Raw genomic sequence first — 20,355 nt, 5'->3', positions numbered from 1 at the left:
TCCTCAAGGCAGCATACATACTCCTCAAGATACTGACGAGGAACAAAGGTACCACAAACCCCCAGTAAATACTGACGATGCTTATGAAGAACTGAAAACTATTATGGCTTTAAAAAGACTAAGATTATAGTCCAAGCGTCAATAAGAAAATGTTAAACACTAATAAAAAGTCTAAATAAGATGGCTCATCAGGTAAAAGCCTCCAAGCCTGATTCCCTGAGTTCAACATCAGGGACCCACATGGTGGGGCAAACAACTCCTGCAAGTTGTCCTCTGACCACTACCACACACACAGTAACATGCATGCATGCACAGTAACATGCATGCACTCACACATGTAGGCAAACACACACACACACACATGATCTCTTTTAAAGGTTCTAAGTGAAAATCTAGATTTCCTGAACAATAAGAAACGGACTATTCGCTGGGCGTGGTGGCGCACGCCTTTAATCCCAGCACTTGGCGGGCAGAGGCAGGCGAATTTCTGAGTTCAAGGCCAACCTGGTTTACAAAGTGAGTTCCAAGACAGCCAGGGATACACAGAGAAACCCTGTCTCGAAAAAACTAAAAAAAAAAAAAAAAAAAAAAAAACAGACTATCGGACCTCAGACAAGGCTCAGTGTAGCCTGTGAGGAAGCAGGAAGACGAAGCCCTCCCACACACTCCAGCATTCCCATCCTGCAATCCCAGCTGCTTTACAGTCCATGCCATCCACATCATTAAGTTAACTACATAGAACACAGGCTTCACCGCTGGTCAAAGCTCTTGCCTCAGCTGCCTTCTCACGAAGCACAGGTCCTCTCTAGGGATGGAGAGATGGCTCAGTGTTTTAGAGCGTGTGTTTCTCCTGAAGAGGGCCCAGCTTCCATTCTCAGCACCTAGGTTTGGCTCACAACCACCTCTAAGTCTGGACAAAGGGGATCTGACACCCCCTGGTGCCCGTACATGCTGGCAGAACACTCATATACACATAAAATAAATATAAAAATATCTATTCCATAGCCATTAATTAAAAACTTCCACCTAATTTGCCCCTCTGACCAGCCATGTTTCTCTCCTACCGCTTTTTTTCTGACTGGTGGGCTTCCGACTGGCAGCCTTGGTCTTACCTCCCATCCTTTACTGTCCAAATCCTATCCTACCCACAGGAGCCCTGCTGAAATAATCCTCCTTCCCTCTCTCCATACAAGGCCCCGAAGTGTTCCCTCTACACTGACTGCATCATGGATGCAGTTCCTACCTAAGCCAGGCAGATAACATAATCATAAGGGAAGTGGCAGAGAGCGTGCCCACTGGAGTGTGTGCCATCAAGAGCCTGGTGAGCTCCTAACCCTCCTGTCTCAATATAGGTCGCCTCGTGCTCTGCTGCCCAAGCATCTGGATCTAAGTAATCAGCCTGCCTTTCAAGTGACTGAGCTACAGTACCCCACATCTGGCTGGCACACCACATCTGGCCAGCAGCAGCAGCAGCATGTTCTAAGACATGGCCACAACTAGTAACACTAGGTGTCACCGAGGAATGGAAGTGCTTGGCTTCAGGAAAGCGATAGGAAGGAGGCTCGGCATTGTATGTATCTTCTGTATTTTGTAAGATCTTAACAACATGGAAGCATAGCCCTGCTCCCAACTGTCCCCCCCACCCCCCCAAAAAAAATTAGAAAGCACGGAAACAGGAAGACATAAAACAGTAACTAAAATTACTATGCCGACCAAGCAAAATAGATGAGTCACTCCACGGACTGCCTGGATAGCGATTCTCATTTATTATTTGCTATGGTTTCCTGTAGGTAATTAATTAAATATGCTTTGGTTCGTCTGTTTATCCTCTCCATTGCAAAGGCAGGAACAGGAAGAATCCTGTTACACTTTCTTTCCTGCCTTGGTATGGGAAGCACGAGACTCAATATTTAGAGTCATTTAAAACGGACCTTAGAGGAGGCTTGGCAGCACACACCTGTAATCCCAGCACTCAGAGGCAGGGGGACTTGGAGTTCAAGACTAGCATTATGCTATGTATACAAGGTAAGACCAACCTCTCAGAGATTTTACACACACACACACACGCACACGCACACACACACACACACACACACACACACGGCATAGCACTTAAAGATCTACTTGACTAGGACAGCCATTATGGAAGTTGCTATGAACATTTTTAAAACCTTAAAACCATAACTGCCACATGGCCCAGCTTTGTCACCACGTGGCCCAGCTTTGTCACTCCTGGGCACATACCCAAAAGAAGCTACCACAAGGGATATGCACATCCACACTTATTTCAAAATTATTCACAAGAAGGAGGAAATGGAGACCTGCCTATACGCCCATCGGTAGATGGGTGAAAAAGTAGACTGTCTCATACACATGGTGGAATTTATTCAGCTATACACAACAATGAAATCTGCGGCATAACAAAAGCATCGGGAGAGTATTACATTAAATGCAGTGACCCGGGTCACATGTTCTCGCACGTATGTAGATCCTGATGTTATATGTTTGTATGTACATAAATGAGGGGTGGAGGATAGGTATAGACTATGAATTAGTAGCAGACCATAAGGAGGAGACAGGGTGTCAAAGTGGGCAGGGTAGGCAAAAGGACAGATGGGACATGAAACTGGAAAGGAGGTCTGGGGTGGGAGGATAAAACAGAGGAAGGAGATCGGAAGGGGAAAAGGTTTTTTTTTTAAGTCATAACCTAATGCTTCTATGTTGATAAAAATCAGTTTGTGTACTTCTTTGATTACTATGACTTTGTAGTATAACCTCAGATCAGATATGGCAATACCTCCAGCATTCATTTTGACCCTGATTGGCCCTGGCTACCCAAGCTCTTTAATTTGCACATGAACTCTTAAGATTGTTTTTCTCTTTCTTTGAAGAGTGGCACAGAGACTTTAATTCGGGTTGCACTGCATCTTTCAGTGCTTTGGGCACTATGGTCATTTTCACAGCATTGGCTCTACCAACTGATGGGCATGGGCAGTGCCTTCGTGAGCATTGAGAAAATTTTCCCTTTGCAATGAACAGAAGTGAATGCAAGGACTCACAGCTACTAAAGAGAAGAATCAATAGTTGAATTTTTCAGACCTCAACAGGACGTGTGTCCTATCCAGTCTCAGGCTCGGGCAACACAGAGGGACAGAGAACAGGAAGAATGCAGGAACCATAAGACAAGAAGGGCTGTAAGATGTTACCAGGGCCACTGCAGTCATGGTGGCATAGCATCTACAGCTGCCACTCTGGAGCCTGCACCAGACTGGGCCTGGCTACAGCCGACTGGAGGCCAGGGGGCAGTTTTGGGGGCCCTACCACTCCCTGCTGAGCTTTCGTTATGGATGGATCCTGGAAGAAGAATGACAGCCTCACTTTGTAACTGCCAGTCAGCCACGTGAGCACCAATGGACAGCTTCACACCCATAGCCACATAGAGGGCTCTATACTTGGAGGGTCACAAAACAAAACAGAGAGACATGAATATAAGATATGGGCTCAAAGGAAGGAGGGGGGCTGACAGGAGTGGGAAGAAGATAAGAGAGGTGTATTCGAGAAATAATAAAACACATAGATGCAACTGTCAAAGAACAAAGGGAAAGTAATCATTTCTTTTAAAGATGTAGTATTATCAGCAGAAGTGGAGAGAGACAGTTCGGAGCAGCGCACAGGAGCATGAAAACTTGGGTCTAATCTGCAGCACCAGCAAAAACAGCAAAGCAAAAGAAGTGGGGGAAAGAACAAAGGATCTCGCCAACCTGTGATTCTATTTGGGAAAGCGAATTCCTGGGAAAGCAAGAACCTGCCGAGCTCATCACTGGGGTGGGGAAAGGATGGACGATGGTGGCCCAGGGGGTCTTCATCGGGTTCCTTCTTCCTGCCAGGTAAAGGATTAAAAGGCAGGGAAAGCCTTGAACACAACAGACAGCAGTGGAGGAATCGCAGACACTGCCAACAGGAGCAGACAGTCTGAGGGAGCACTTGAAGAAAGGTGTTTGTTGGGGGTGGGGAAGCACACACAATGGAAACACAGAGAATATGACCCTCTGTGAAGCAGAGAAGGGGCTCAGAAAACCAAAATGAATCCAGACTCTTCCCAAGTGAGGGCTAGGGATTTTTAAGTCTCAGAAAATTTTCCTCCCCCAACTTGGGGTTAGTCCTTGTACTGCTGGTTTTGTGAGTCAACAAAGGCTTGAGTTGTCACAGAAAAAGGAGCTTCAGCTGAGGAAATGCCTCCATGAGATCCAACTGTGGGGCATTTTCTCCATTAGTGATCAAAGGGAGAGGGCCCATTGTGAGTGGTGCCATTCCTGGGCTGATAGTCTTGGGTTCTATAAGAGAGCAGGCTGAGCAAGCCAGGGGAAGCAAGCCAGTAAGTAACAGCCCTCCATGGCCTCTGCATCAGCTCCTGCTCCCTGACCTGCTTGAGTTCCAGTCCTGACTTCCTTTGGTGATGAACAGCAGTGTGGAAGTGTAAGCTGAATAAACCCTTTCCTCCCCAACTTGCTTCTTGGTCGTGATGTTTGTGTGGGAATAGACTAAGACAGTTCTTTTAGGAAAGAAGGGGTTGACTGGCCCACACTGGTTATGTAACATGTCCTGGCCAGCGTTGAACTTGTGGAGCCAGTCTTCTACCTAGTAAGAGACAAAAGCCTGTAAGGCCTTTGTGTAAAGCTGACAGGTTTTTGTCTCAAGCAAAGAGATGAGGAAGAAGCCTGCCATCTTCATTACCTAGCCATGGCCCGCTCCTGTTGGCCTGTCTGCCCACCAGGGAATCTGTCTAACTCCTTGACCCTCCATGGTACAGCTGCATGGGAGCCACTTGTGAAATCTTGAGCGCAATAGAGTAACTTCGAGTAACAAAATCAAGTGCGTATTTCTACAGAGGTAGAAGGGAATTAATGTCTCCAACAAGAAAATCAATGAGCCGTGTCTGAGGTGATACAAGTGCAGTGGGTGGGATCTGGTCATAAACACGGGGTATTACCCCTGCACTGAAACGCCACACCATACCCAACAAATAAGCAATTAGTGGGTCAACTTAAGACAAAAATACACCTAAAGCAACAAGCATCCACAGACACAAAATAATCTGATGAAGTCACGAGTTCTCTCTTTTAAATCAGTGCTGTCAGAACTAAAAGCAGGCCATATGTTGCAATAAAGAAACCTCTAGCAAAAGATTATCAGGTATGAGTTTGTACCAATTTCTTCAAGAAAAAAAAAAAAGACAGGAAAGAGAAGAAAACAGAAAAGGAAAGGAAAGAAGAGAAGAGAAGAGAAGAGAAGAGAAGAGAAAAGAAAAGAAAAGAAAAGAAAAGAAAAGAAAAGAAAAGAAAAGAAAAGAAGAGAAAAGGCACACTTTCTACTTTCCGCCCACAAATTCAACTGAGCAGGTAGATCCTGGATACCTACCCTCCATTCACTTAAGGTGAAGCCAGGTTTCTGAGCCCACAGATCCACACCCTGCGTTGGTCTTAGTGCCTACGACATTTAAACCTAGTACCTGAAAAACTGATCTCTTATGGACTTGGTGAAAAGAGGAGAGAAAGAAAACAAAATCACATAATATACACTTTGTGTTTTCCTAGTTTAAAAAACAAAAATTAAAGATGTCCACTAGAGGGAGTAAATGGTCCATCCACTTGGAGGTGTGGTAACTAGAACAAGTCCCTTCAAGACTCCCAAGATAATGATGCAAGAATGTTTCAGAGGGTGACAGACAAAATGACTAAGAGGTCACACAGCTTCAAACGTCTGTTCAAGTTTCTGGCATCAGATTCAAATAAGACCTTTCAAATCTCTGTTTATTATCGTAGGCGTACAGAAAAGTTGATGTGAGGGTGTAATATAATTGCATCAGTTTTAACACAATCACATTGTAGCCACACCATCCATCCAGGAACAGCAGTTTCTTTACTCCTCTAAACACCCTTTCTTTCTCTCACTGGACGGTAGAACACCCTTCCCCAACCTGACAGGGTTCTAGTTTATAGATGAATTGTACTTGTTTATCCAATCCTGGGATGTTTAGGCTGTATCAGTTACTGGCAATTATTAGTAGAGCCTGCCAACACTCATACATTTACCATTCGTACATTGTTCTAGGGGAAATATCCGCTAGGAACAGGAATGACTGAGACCATCTATATTTATTAACTCCAAAGTGACTGCCAACCTGGGATTCCTGCCCAGGTCAGAGGAGGTTTCCACCTCTGCATTTCAGTAGCACTTGACGCTGCTGATGCATTTATTTTACCAGCTGTAATAGTTGGCAGCACCCCGCTGTGGCTTTGCTGTGCACCTCCGTAAGGTTTACTATGTTACCTCTTTACGACGGCGGCTGATCTGCTTTCTACGCATTTTGAAGCACCTGTTCAACCCCTTGCTCGTTCTTTGAATTGTTGCTCCGCTACTGCTGAGTTCGAAAGTTCTTCCTATGTCCTTGGTCCCAGGCCACCGTCCCACGTGTGGTTTGCAGACATCTCTGCCTGTTATTTGTCCTCTTTGTTAGTTTTTTGCCTTGTTTTATTTTGAATGTGTGACCGTGGTTTTGGTGCACTGTGCATGTGTGCCTGGAGGTCAGAGAGGGCTTCAGAGCCCTGGGACTGGAGCTGCCATGTGGGTACTAGGAAGGAGCCTGAGTCCTCTGCGACAACAATGCTCCGAGCTGCTGAGCCAACTCTCCAGACTCCTTTCCGTGCTTAGTGCTGTCTCACGTCATCTTTTTTTTTTTCCCATTTTGATATTTTTCCAATCTGTCGTCTCGTCTTTTGCGACAGGTGCTTTTGCTGTCCCATCTGAACGACTCCCTGCCTGACTTCAAGATGTAACCCTATGGCCTTATGCTTAAATGGATGATGATCTACTTTGAATTAACTTTTATAGAGCTTATGAGGTTTAAGTTGAGAGTCATTGTGAATTATTTTTGCATCTACACACTTGGATCTCCAAATGTTGGGAAATCACTTGCAATGTCTTCAGCTCAGCTTCCTATCGTGCACACAGTTTAGCGGGTTCAACACCCGGCAGTGCCGGAACTGTTTGTTGTCAAGATCCTTTTCTATCAACTGTATTTGTATACAGCTGGTTCTGAATCTATTGTGCCCCACTGTTCTATGTGTCTGTTCCTTCTCTGATTTAATTTCACCTTCATCGAAAATGCTTCAGACCGGAAGTGGTTTAGGGTTCAGAATTTTCTGGATCACAGAATATTTAAAGCACCCCATATGAAAAAATAAAGAAAAGAAAAAAAAGAAAGGATCTGAAAAATAAAACACATTTTCATTTTGAGCCAGGGTCTTGATCTGCTGACCCACATATGAACTCCAAGAGACTGGAAGCATGCATAAGGCCTGCACAGGTTCAAGCCAGACAGAGCCTAACATTGAGAAGGAGAGTGGACAGGGGTCCTCACCTCTAATCAAGATACTATGTACAGTTGATACTCATTAGCAAAAAAAAGTAGGTTTTCTCCAATGAAGTCTCACTAGGTGCATTAACCACAGTTCAGGACAGTGCCATACACAGGATACTTGGCCAACAAAAAACAACAACTCAGCAGTTGGTGTGGCCTTGTCTCATTCTACTTGGTCGGGGCACCTTTCTGTCTTATTGATCTTCTACTTATTCATTTTGATTTCTGTTGCAGGAGATGGGGTTTCGTTTTGTTTTGGTTTATTTGTTTTGCTTTGTTTTTGTTTTTGTTTTTTTATGGGGGGGGGTCGGGTTTTTATCCTTCTTTTTTTTTTTTTTTTTTTTTGAGAAAGAACATAAAGTTGCATGGGTATGGAGGTGGGGAGGACCTGGGAGGAATCTGGGGGAGGGGAAACATGAAAAAGTAGTGTATACAAATATTTTCAATTAAAAATATAAAGTCTTAAAGATATAAAGTCTTAAAGATGGTTTAAAATAATAAATACATAAATAAATAAATAAATAAATAAATAAATAAATAAACGCAAGCAAGCTTGGAGTCCCTCTGGCTACCCACTAGTAATGGGAGGTCACGGGTCACCAGACTGCAGAGCAATCACACCAAAGAGCTACAACCAGACAAACCCTTCCTCCACTAAAAGTACAAAATGACGGCTCCATTCCTCACCCCGTTATAAAATTATACAACGCATGCATGTAATCTCTCTCTTCAAGACACACAGGCAGGTGGCAGACATACAGTTCAGAGGTAGTACAAGACCCTCAGTTTGATCCATTAGTGCATAAACAAAAAACAAAACAAAAGATAACAGTGGAGTCTTTGCATCTGTGTGACTCTGATCGCACAGACCTGGGAGACTGGTTTAGACTGGTTTGCTGTGTTTAGGTGAGCAAAGTTTAGATTGACTGTTGCCCACACCTCCTTCATTTGAGAAGAATTTCTTTACGGAGGCATGTATTAGTCACTAAGCATCACATGGACGAGGTGGTTACAGGTGTGCTGGCCACACCAGACGTCCCCATGAGTCCCTGTGTTTATTCACCACTCATCTCTCTGTTAAGCTACGTCAACCTCATCTTGTGGAAGCTGAGATAGCCTGGCACAGCACAAGAACACAGACTTCAGCGACAGTCCTTGACTCAAATGATGGCTTCTCCCTGTCTAACGCACGACTCTGTTTGTAAGCCTCGCTTGATTCATTTCCCACCCTTCACATTTAGGAAAGCTCGGGGTGGTGATGCACACCCGTAATCTCTGCACTCGGAAGGCTGGGCCGGGACTGTCACAAGTTCAAGCCATCCTGGACTAGAGAGTAGGACTCTCTCTCTCCAAAGAGAGAAAATAAGTCACGTAATTAGAAGCTTACTCTCGACACATCTTCAGGAGTCGAGTTAAATGACAAATGACATATTGAGTTTGCAACACAGGAGATGCTCTGGAATGTTAGTTTCTTTCTTTCCAACAAGAGCTCCTCTTCTTGTCCTTCCCAGCACTTTCTACACTACTTAAAAAGCACTCCCTACCGTAAATCTGAGTCTTTTAAAGTATTCCCTCAATTCCACCACGGCTGACTCTCCATCCATTTTGAATCTACCCTGCTTTGGCTTACTCTCTCCTCTTCAGCTTCCATGAGAACCTGGCTTTAGCACATCTCACCTGAGGTAAGGCGCTGGATCCAGACACACCAGTCAGAACATCAAAGGCGGCCCCTCCCTAGAGCACTAGTGTGGACTGCTATCTCGCTCCAGCACCAGGCACAGAAGCCTGCGCATGCGCAACAGCTGGCTTCTACCCTAATCAGCTCGCTCTCAATGCAAGTCACGGGCATCTTCACCAATGATTTACAGGTTTAAATACACTCCATCCAAGTCGAATCTAGCTAACTGGAAAAAGTCAGTGGCTAATTTACAGAATTCCCATGCAGGGGAAAAAAAGGGGCAGTGAGTTCTTAGGATACTAAATAACAAAATGCCGGCCTACTCATTCCTCACAAACGTTGTCACCAACACTAAGACACAAGGGAGAACCCAGAGTCAACCCTCCAGGTCCATGAGTTCTGTCTTCAGATTCACCCAAACATGGGTCAAAGGTATGTGAAGAAAAAACTTCCAGCCAGTGCAAGGGCTCCTATCCCCAGTTCTTCAGAACACTAAAGCAGCAGGGTCAGTGAACAAGAAAGCAAGGCTCCCATCTCAAAGATTAAAGTCCAAAGAGCGGGGCTGGCGAGATGGCTCAGTGGGTAAGAGCACCCGACTGCTCTTCCGAAGGTCCAGAGTTCAACTCCCAGCAACCACATGGTGGCTCACAACCATCCATAATGAGATCTGGCACCCTCTTCTGGAGTGTCTGAAGACAGCTACAGTGTACTTATATATAATAAATAAATAAATCTTAAAAAAAAAAAAAAGAATAATTTAAAGTCCAAAGAGCAAAACTTGGATTTGTCAAGTACCAAGTAGGATGCTGAGCCCAGGAGTGGAAAGTTACTGCTGTAGCCCACTACCATCCCACACGACCTCAGTCTCTCCTCAGTATATTTATTTGCCTCACATCCTGTTCACCTCACATCCTGTTCAGAATCTTGTCGGCAATACAGTGGTTACATCTGGATAGAATATATGTACCTTTGGTCATTAATTCATAGCAACACACCACAACTATTTATATAGTGTTTACATTAAGTTTTATCAGTAATCTAGAGAGAATTTAAAGTGTAGGGGATGTGTGTAGGTTATATGCAAAGCTATAGTTTACATAAGGAATTTTAGCATATGCAGATTTTTGGATATATATGGGGAGTTCCTGGAACCAATACTTGGTGGACCCTGAAGGACCACGACATGTCATAAGGAACCATCATCTGTCTTGTGAATTCTTCCATCAAAGGGATGACTAAGTCTTAACATTGCAATGAAATGTTCTAGTGATCAGTGCTCAGTGGGCAGTGCTCTGAGGATTCCAGAGCCTCGGGGGCACTCAATGGGAGATGGCCTAGTTAATGTCACAACAGAAAACCTAGATGTTACTCGGCCAGAGAAGCCTTTCAGAAAGGTCCTAGCTAAATCGTGATGGGTACAAGCAAGGAAGCTCCCACGAGGGTAGTCACTTAAGAACCCCCAATGCAGCCTGGCCTTTGGAGTCAGGATTACACTCCCCACTAAGCAACCAGGCCTCAGAATAAGCTGAGACTCTCTAAGACCCTAATTAAAAGTTAGATCAGCAAATAACTGCCAGATGGAGATGACTGACTGCTCAGAGGACAATCCTGACGTGTGGGCACAGGAGGCTCCAGGAGGAGGTCTGGTGGGAAATGCGTAACAGCATCATCTTTACCACGACATGCTTAGAACCACCTCAGCCTGCTCTACTCTGCACAGAAGCTAGTCTGAGAGAAACAAAGAAAGAGCTCGGGTATAAGACGGCAGCATCTCTTAGCTCAAGGCCACACGTCCCAGGCCAACAGCTCATTGAATGTGCTACAGTCAGGACCCTCATCTTTCTGTTAGGGACGGGAAAGCAAGTGGTAAGTCTGTGCTCGACTCCCTCCGCTAGCCTGTCTCTAGGGCTTGGCACCGACAGGCTTCTACAGACAGCAGAACAGCTCTTCTCTCATTTGTGTGACCTCATTCTTTTTTAGTCTTCTTCTGTCACCTGGGTTTCAGGTGAGTCTCCTTGGCCTCCAGCAATCAAACACACTAATGTACAGTGAGATGGCACTGTAAGGAGAGAGAGCTCCATTATCCCTCGGATTACTTAGTGGTAGATGTCCATATCATGAAACACTGTCAGCAAATCCTATGGAGGCGGGCAGGCTTGCAGCGGCAGGCTCCGTTAGAGACATTAAGGACGTCTAACACAATCCCACCCACAGTCCCTGAGCTGTTTCAAGACCAGACAATCTGCCTGAATAGTCCAATCCTTAATGCTCAGCAAAGCTAAACCAGAGGTTTTGTTGCACCCCTTCAGGTTCTCTAGAAGTACTAAGTTACTGCAGACCCAGTACTCTAGAAGTACTAAGTTACTACCCCCACCCTGCCAGGCAGGCAGAAGGCATGGAAATTTTCCCTACTGGAAAATCATTGCAACAAAAGCCTGCTCTATGGAGCCCTGACAGAGCAGGACCAATGGTGCCGGTTTTACTTTAACAGCCCATTCAGCTAGGTACTTAGCACATTACAACCAGAAGCATCGCTTCGATGGACACAGCAAATTCTTTCACTTCGGGAAGTTTCCAGATGCTGACCCGATGCACTCACTTGCCCTGTGTTCCTTCTTAAGAGTTTACACCCTGCCATTACCTGTAGAGGTGACGGTTGTCTTCAAAATCCTCCTGGCCCCACTTCCCCTTGATGTCCTCAATAACGTGATTCTTCAGGAATTTTCCCAGCAGCTGGACTGTTTGTTTGCGAGTTACCTCGGGCCCAAAGTTTTGACTGTTCCGCAGAAGCTCGTGCAGCCAGTCCACAGCCTCCGATGCAGTGAAGCAATGCTCATAACTCTTGAACCGACAACGATGTTTCCGTAAAGGCATCCTGGCCCGGAAAAGCTCCACTGTTTCATTCCACTAGGCAAAGGACACAAGAGCTTCCATTTAGTCATCAACTAGTATTGTATAAAGGTTAATCATCCCAAATAGTTAAGCCAAGGAATACCAGTTTTCCATTTAAACTGCTTGAAGAGTAGGGACTATTTCGCGTATACAAGACCCGAAGTTAGATGATAAATAGATTGATCCATAAATTGATATGATAATTGGTAGGTAAGTGGGTAAATAGGTAGATGGATAAAATCAAAATTTTTAAATTAAAACACACTGGAATAACTGATGGAGGCGCGGTATTTTATTTGCAGTCTTCTAACTCTTAAAGTCCTAAAGGATGAGCAGTTACAAAGTAATGATTACAAAACACTGTGACTGCAAGTAATGCCACCGCTGTAACTACATACTCAGAAACAGTTGCAATAGTCCACCTTAGGGTTACTTTGTTACCACTGAAGCAAGAGCAGAACTTATTCACAGCAGAGAGACAAGCAAAAGGCAACTTCTCAAGGGTTAGTCATCCTGTATTTGTTCAGGCAACAGTTACTGCAGACACCTCTACAAAGTTCTGCTACTGCTGGAGTTCACTTGCATGAAACCAATGGGAGTAAGCACTGGGTGGACCTATGCTTATAGCGGGGCACAGTCCTGCACACTCCAGCTATAACCCCAACACTCAGGAAGCTGAGGCAGGAGGATTTTGTGTTCAAGGCCAGTCCAGACCCAGCTTAGACTATATAGTGAAACACTGCCTAACAACCCCCCAAAATCTTGCCCATCACATGTAATTCCTTTTCAGAAGTCCCATGTTTACTAAGACTTCATTCATCAAACACTTATAGACTGTTCATTCTGTGAGAGTAATCACATGGGGAAAGAAGAGAGCTGCGTGTGATCAAGATAAACTACCCAACACTAATGAGCTCAAGACAGTTGAGAAGAACACTTACATAGCATCAAATTTCCGAGTATTTGCAAAAGAAGGCTGTTTGAAACAAATCGATAGTTAGGAATTTCCAGTCATACACACCAACTGTAAGGCAAAGCACTTCTGCTTTTCTGCTGCAGTGAACTTCTCTCACATCCTGTGCTTGCCTGTGGGGATGCTTGGTTTCAAGGCTCTTATAGAAGAATACAGTTTAGCTGGGCATGGCACCTTCAGAGGCCACAAGGACACAGAAGGCTGAATAGACAGAGCTTAGGCTCGGCTGCTCAGTATGACTGGAATCACAGCCTGTTCCACTAGTGGCCAGGAGGCCAGCCTCACACTCACTGCTAGCCAAGCATGCACAGCCTCAGCAACAAAGACTGGAGACATAAAACATAAAAATGGAAAGCCTATCGCAGTGTCTGCCCTAACACAGGTATTCAGGAAATCTCACTCACAGACTGCTATCACCTTTACTATCGGAGTGGGTGTGGCCATTAAGGCTGAACAAGTATATAGAAAAGACCCCTGAACTGATGAGTCTCCAGGATTCGGTCTAGTCTCTGTCAATAAACACATAGCTATGCCCAGTTACCACATTTCTGTTGAAATGCATAGCAAATTAAAACTCAAAACAGTTGAGTTTCTGATATATGAAAATCATGGAAGCTAGCTGGTGTGGCGGCATGTACCATACTCTGCTGGTAAAGGCAAGAGGAATGAGTTCAAGGCTGAGCTACAAAACAAGATATCCCTCCTGTTTCCCTCACCCCTCCCCCCACCCAAAAAAAGGCAATCAAAAGAAAAGCCACAGAGGTAGGTGTTTCCCAGGGTCAGCCTACTAAGAAATAAGGTAGCATATTCAGTGTGCTGGTCCAAGGTCAGCCTGCTAAGAAACCAGGGAGCATGCATGTTCAGTGTGCTGATCCAGGGTCAGCCTGCTAAGAAACAAGGGAGCATGCATATTCAGTGTGCTGGTCCAATGCAATCCAGTCAATCAGAGCCATGTGGCCCCTGCTAAAACGTGGCTTATGAGCCTTTTTAAAAACCAAACCCATCAGATTAGTGCATATTGTCTCACTCACTCTAGTACATGGCTTGTGATGTTCACAGTGCAGTGATTCTGGCCTTGAACTTAAAGAGAGGTTGGGCCACTTTAAAAGGACAGAATCAATCCCTGAAGAATGGGGCAAACATGAGGTTTTAATCCCAGATCTTCCACTCACTGTTTACATAAGGTTTGGTACACATTACATACCATAAAAATAATCCAGTTTCCCTTTGTTCCCAAATGCCACAGATAGAATCAATGAGCCACAACGTGGTCAACAGACAAAAAACAGATGGCTCTAGATGTCAAGACAACTCAGCCTCTTCCTCCTTGTTTACACGTGAGCCACTCCTGCTGGGAGCTTTCTGCTAGGACCTACCTAGGGCACATCCCAGCAGTCCCACTGACAGAGGCAGCAGTGGGTGGCTACTGAGAGCATCAGAGAGCGCGGTCAATATGCAGAAACACTCAGGGCTTTCAAAACAGCCTATGCCAGAGACAACACCACCACAGCAGCCACGCTCCTGCCTCAGAACTCATCCCACCCTCACGAGGCTCTTGACTACCTCTGCTTCTAGGATGTAAACGTAGGCGTGGATGGCTGTCGGTTTTGGTTCTTCAGACAGCAGGCTGATGTTCCAATCTTTCTCCCCACCATGCCTTTGTATGGTCCTCATAGTAACTGTTACCCTTCTATGGGCCTCGTGAACCTAAGTGAGTGGAGACTAAAAAGGAAGCCGACTAAAGCCTCAAGCAAGAGCCATCCTTCTTCTTCAGGGCATCAGGCAATGTATATTCTGAGGTATGTTCTAACGGTCAGGCAAGGTCATGGCAAAGTTGGCATGAGTTTAGGCTGTATTCAAGGACAGCTCACGGTTAGGAAGGGCATGCTGTGTAGTGATGGATAAGATGACAGGTAATCTAAACTAAGCCCACTCCTACTTATGACACCTGGGGTGGGACACAAAAGCACCTTCCAAGTTCAACCCATGTTACAGACAAACTGAGATTAGGAGACTTTCTGCCTTGGCGTTATCTCACGAGTTCTCAAAAATTCTCCTCACCCAGCCTCATTCATGAACCAGGTTCTGACAGCGACTACCTTCCAAAAAGTTAGGGATTTGTTCCAAACTATGTAGTAGAAGTCTTCCATAAACTATTTTTATGAGAGTTTAAAAAACAAAAAAAGGACAGTTGTTTCGATGATGATGAATAGGTAGCTGACTAGCTCCTATACTGTCATGAATTGGGTCTTTCATTTCATTTTCACCACAAAAATTTACCTAACCTGTAAAATTTTATTTTCAAGCCATACGTCAGTGTTTAAGAAACTGAAGCTGGGCTGGAGAGATGGCTCGGCAGTCTTCGGATGACTGCTCTTCCAGCGGTCCCGAGTTCAAATCCCAGCAACCACATGGTGGCTCACGACCATCCATAATGAGATCTGACGCCCTCTTCTGATGTGTGAAGACAGCTACAGTGTACTTAAATATAATAAATAAATAAATCTTTTTTAAAAAAAAAGAAAAAAATAAACTGAAGCTGAGGTGCATTATTAGACAGTACAGGAAACCAGTGAGGAGGATACAGCCACCTCCCACTGTGTGCCGACAGGTTCTCCAGGCTCCTGCTGAAGAGGCAGGAAGCTGGGAGTGGTGTTGAAAGAAAGAGCAGGGCCAAGAAAAAGGGAAGGAGGGCCAACCTTGAAGGACAAGACAGAACAAGTTTTAAAAAATTCTTATTCAATAAACGCTTTAAGACATGGTTGGATTAAATTTATAAAATACAACTGTAATGAGAACTCTAATTTCTGGTAACTGAAACCCTCACACTTAGGGGGAAAAACTGGCTATCAATGTATCTTCCAAATCTCAATGTTTAACATTCGGTTTCTCAAATATATAATAGAACTGAAAGCTGAATTGACTATTGCAAAATTCTGGTAAAGCTGAAGGGTCTTTATCAATCACCCATATGCTCTTCTGGTTAACCAGTTCATAAGCCTGCGCTGAGCTTGAATGACATGGGAGGTAGGGGTAAAAGCAGCCAGAGAAAGCATTTTTCTTCACAGACTCCTTTGATAATATGTTAATGTGACAGAGAATCCAGCAGCATCTATACACTGAACCTCTGCAAGCATGGAGACAGGCACCCCACACAGTTCTGCCAAGACAACGATCTTAGTCAGTGTTCTATTGCTGTGAAGAGACTCCATGACCACAGCAACTCTTACAGAAGAAAGCATTAAATCTGGGCTCGCTTCCTGTTTCAGAGGTTTAGTCCATTCCCATCATGGAGGGAAGCGTGGCAATGTGCAAGTAGACATGGTGCTGGAGAAGCAGCCGAGAGATCTACATGTGCAGCAGTGGGCAGCGAGAAGAGACACTGGGCCTGGCCTGGCTTTTTGCAAACCTCAAAGCTTACCCCAGTGACACACTTCCTCCAAAAAGGCCACACCTACTCCAACGAAGCCACAACTAATCCTTCTCAAGTAGATGACAAAGCATTCAAATATATGAGCCCTTGAAGCCGGACATGGTGGCGCATGCCTTTAATCCCAGCAAACGGGAGGCAGAGGCCTAGGACTGCAGATTCTCAGGCTCCTGGACACCTGGTGTTGCAAAATGTTGCAGATGCCACTCGGTGTTGCAAAAGAACTGAGAACCGAGTATGGGCCGGCAGGATGACTGGCTCTATCCCAGGGCCAAAGGGAAAAAGGGCAGGAGGAGAGGGCTCCAGCAAGTTCTTGTGGGGAGAAGAGAGTCTCTGGCTTACTCAGGAGGGTTGCTTGGCTTGGTCACTGTGCCTGAGAACACAGGGAGGGCATCCACAGGAGGTTGGGCTCCCACAGGAGGTTAGGCACGCAGCTCCAGCATGGCAGATCCTGATGAGAAGAGGCAGCCCATGGTTTTAAGCCATTTATTGTCATAGAGTAGAGGCAGAGAGAGGGAGTAAGTAGAGAAGTAGAGGCGGGCCATATCTATGTTGGGGGGGTGAGGGGGGCAAGAGAGAAGCAAGTAGGAAGCAGGAATAAGAGAGTAAGAGAAGGAGGAGGGGGCAAGCAGCCCCTTTTATAGTGGGCCGGCCTACCTGGTTGTTGCCAGGTAACTGTGGGGGTGGAGTCCGGACAGAATACCAGGGACTTCGGGCTTTGCCCTACATGACTGATGGCCACAGAATTATGGAGCTGGGGCCTCGTGTCAGCCTAGGGTCTGAGAGTGTGTGGCAAACTTCCTTCCATCCATTGCAGATTAATCTGATGGATCTCTGGGGTTTGAACCTAGCTGCCTTTCATGGGCTCACAAGGGAAGGGAAAGGAAGGGAAGGGATAGTCAATGTGTATCCAAAATTTCAGTTACCCACGGTAAACAGGAACCTGCATAATAGAAAATTCCAAACGTTTACAGTTCCTAAGTTTTCGGCTGCATGCAGCTCTGGGAAGCACAGCGACGTTGCTTCATGCCATCAAGTATGTGAATGGGCTCAGTGCTCACGGTGTCCACACCAAGTACGCCACTCACACAGGAGTCACTTAATGGTATTTAGGTTATCAGGCCAATTGGTGAGGTTTCACAGTGTGCGTGCTCAAGTAATCTTTATATTTTAATGACCAATAGCTCCAAAGTATTACAGTGAACTCTAGTAGAATATATATTTGTTATTGTTGTTGTTGATCCCTCAGTGTATTAATTTACAAATTAAACCATCGTAGGTATATGTACAAAAAGCGTATACTATATATAATACATATGGGATCTGGTACTATCATACTTTTAAGCAGTTTCTGTGTGTCTTGGTCACTGTTCTATTGCTGTGAAGACACACCATGACCCAAGGCATCCCTTCTATAGAAAAACATTTAATTGGGGGGCTTGTTTAATGTTTTGGGGGCTTCAACCATTATCATGATAGGGAGCGAGCAGGCACTGGAGAAACAGCTAAAAGTTAAATCCTGATACACAGACTGAGACAGAGACTCTTGGCTTAGCATGGGCTTTCAAACCTCAAAACCGACCCCCCAGTGACACACTTCCTCCAACAAGGCCACACCTCCCCATCCTTGTAATCTTTTCAAACAGTTCCACTCCCTGGGAACAGAGGCATTTAAATATATGAGCCTATGAGGGCCAATCTTATTCAAACCAACCACACTGGGGTTCTTGCAAAATTTCCTTTCCTGATAAGGGAGGACTGCCATTATAGTTTGCAAAAGTCATTAAAACAGAACAACCCCTATCTTCCCTCAAGTCAGAACTAACAGTAGCCATGACCCCAGGTAGTTTACACGGTAGAGCCCCTTCTGAGGATGCAATTAGGAATACACCATTTCTGAGACTCTCTTTATCTTGTCGCCGTTCATACCTCTTAGAAATGAGCCCTAAAGAAAACCTACATCCATTATTCATTTCACCATTTCTTAAAATAAATGGGACCATTCTGGGGGTTCTGTGAATTACACAACGATGCCTCCTAGCCTCTTCACAGGCACCTTAGCAATGTGGCTTTTACCACCTCTCCATGCTAAAACGTAGAAAAGGGGCCTTCAAGGTGGCTCAGTGGGTAAAGGTCCTTGCCACACAAGGCTGGCAACCTGAAAATGCTTTCTTTTTAATAGAAATGAATGTCTAGATTATAGGCTCAGCCATTTCATTTGCTTTGGCCAATAAGATGTGAACAAAACGTCATGACACCATGAGCCCACTATATGAAGAATCTGAGCAAACCCGTCAAAACTTGGTTCAACCAACACTGAAGACCAGGGTACCACGTGACACCACCCAGTGCCAGTCAAATCACCAGATAGTGACACATGAATGATTTCCATTGGAAGAACCACTGACATGAGTCCAGCCCAGACCAATGACCCTATGCAAATATGTGTTGTTTTCAGCCAAATGAAACAATACCACAGACCCTAAAATCGTAAGGGAAACTTTACATGTGCCATGTGATCTTTTGTGTGAAGATTCATAATCTTTATTTGATTCACCACGTGTCCCTTAAGTCTAATAAAACAAAGGTCAAGCAGCCTGAAACCTAACTTCTCATCCGTGGAAGGTGGCTTGACTCCGCAGAACACAGACTACCTGGCTCTGGAAAGAAGGAAAACTACGTCTCTAGCATATGAGTCTAAAACATGAGTTTGGATATTCATCCCACCTTTTCCAGAGTAGAGAGCAGTGAGACTTTATTGCAAGGTAATGCAGCTAAGAGTCTTCACAGACAAAACTCAAAAGTCCTCTAAAACCTTCTGTCTATTCCATTGTCCTAATCCGTTTGAGGCAGAAGTCAGTAAAAGTACTTCCTCCTAGAAATAAGTTTCTGAGTGTCAAAACTTGTTTCCACAGGAAAGACCCTCACCCTGGTGCATCAGCAAAGCTTTTAGATCACCTATTAGAGCTGATCCGCTACTTGAAGTAAGTGCTGACAACTGAAACTCCAGGGGCAGGAACCTTAGAGGGGCAATCCACCTCCGTGCAGTGCACCGTTACAAAGGACTTGTCAAGTGTCAACAGTGTCACTCAGGAAGGAGTCACGCCCTGCCTGGAGCACCGCAGTCCGCAAGAGCTACACCCATAGGTGGTCCTATGGCTCCACCCACGGTCGATCATGCCCTGGAAGCTAGAGTAGGTCCCTAGGACAAAGGAGAACGGGATCGCCTGAGGTTCGGTTCCCTGTTAAGGCTGAAGGCGCCGTCCAAAGCCGAGCATCCAACTACCGGCGGCAGAAGAAGTTCATGCCACCTTGGTGGGGCTGGCTCCGGGCCTCGTCTGCCCGCTGTGGGACAGAATGTGTAGCAGCGACCACCAGCACCGGCAGCCCCCGAGCGACTGCACACAGCCCGAGTCTCGGCGGTGACTGCGGCGCGGGGTCGGCTCGGCCCCACTCTCACTCACCAGCCTGGTGGCCCGGTACGGCCCGGGTCCCACTACGCGGTGCTCCATTGCCAACCCGCAGCAGTCGCGGGGCAACGCCAGCGGAGACTCCAGACAGAGCTCGCCCCGCCGCAGTTTGAATCACAAGCCCGGAGCTTCCGGGCGCTGATTGGACGTTGCGAGGGCACGTGACAGGAACTGCGTGGTGGGCGGGGCTGTTTGTGTCCTGGATTTCACTACCCCGGGGTTGCGCCTCCAGCAGCTAGGAGGAAAGAACACTTTCTCCTCGCCAGTGGGCGCTCGGATGCTCGCGGACGTGACTGATCGCGCAGCGTACCGCCGGCACACAATGGATGACACTGCCCAAAACCTACCGGGACTGTCCCTGCCGCGAGTCCACTCGGAACACCAGCTCTGCAGCCTCGGAGCCCAGTGAGCCAAACCTAGCTGGAAACCGATAGATAATTCCTGTCAGCACCCAGGGCAGAGAATCCGGAGGTTAGCAAAGAGGAAGAAGTG

The 20,355-nt window shown here is 45.7% G+C and overlaps 1 protein-coding gene across 1 annotated transcript in view; it reads right to left on the bottom strand.

Moving 5' to 3' along the window:
• Depdc1b (DEP domain containing 1B) overlaps positions 1-19,990 on the bottom strand; it is a 73,597-nt gene extending 53,607 nt beyond the window's left edge. Inside the window, exons 1-2 of the mRNA XM_021180211.1 lie at positions 19,858-19,990; positions 11,740-12,005 (exon numbers count right to left, since the gene is read on the bottom strand). Of these exons, the coding sequence (XP_021035870.1) occupies positions 11,740-12,005; positions 19,858-19,905 (314 nt within the window). The 5' untranslated portion in view covers positions 19,906-19,990. The remainder of the gene's footprint in view (positions 1-11,739; positions 12,006-19,857) is intronic.
• Between the last annotated feature and the right edge of the window lie 365 nt (positions 19,991-20,355).

This window comes from Mus caroli, chromosome 13 (genome assembly GCF_900094665.2).
Source record: "Mus caroli chromosome 13, CAROLI_EIJ_v1.1, whole genome shotgun sequence".
Lineage (NCBI taxonomy): Eukaryota > Metazoa > Chordata > Mammalia > Rodentia > Muridae > Mus > Mus caroli.
This window is presented reverse-complemented; position numbering and strand designations above follow the sequence as displayed.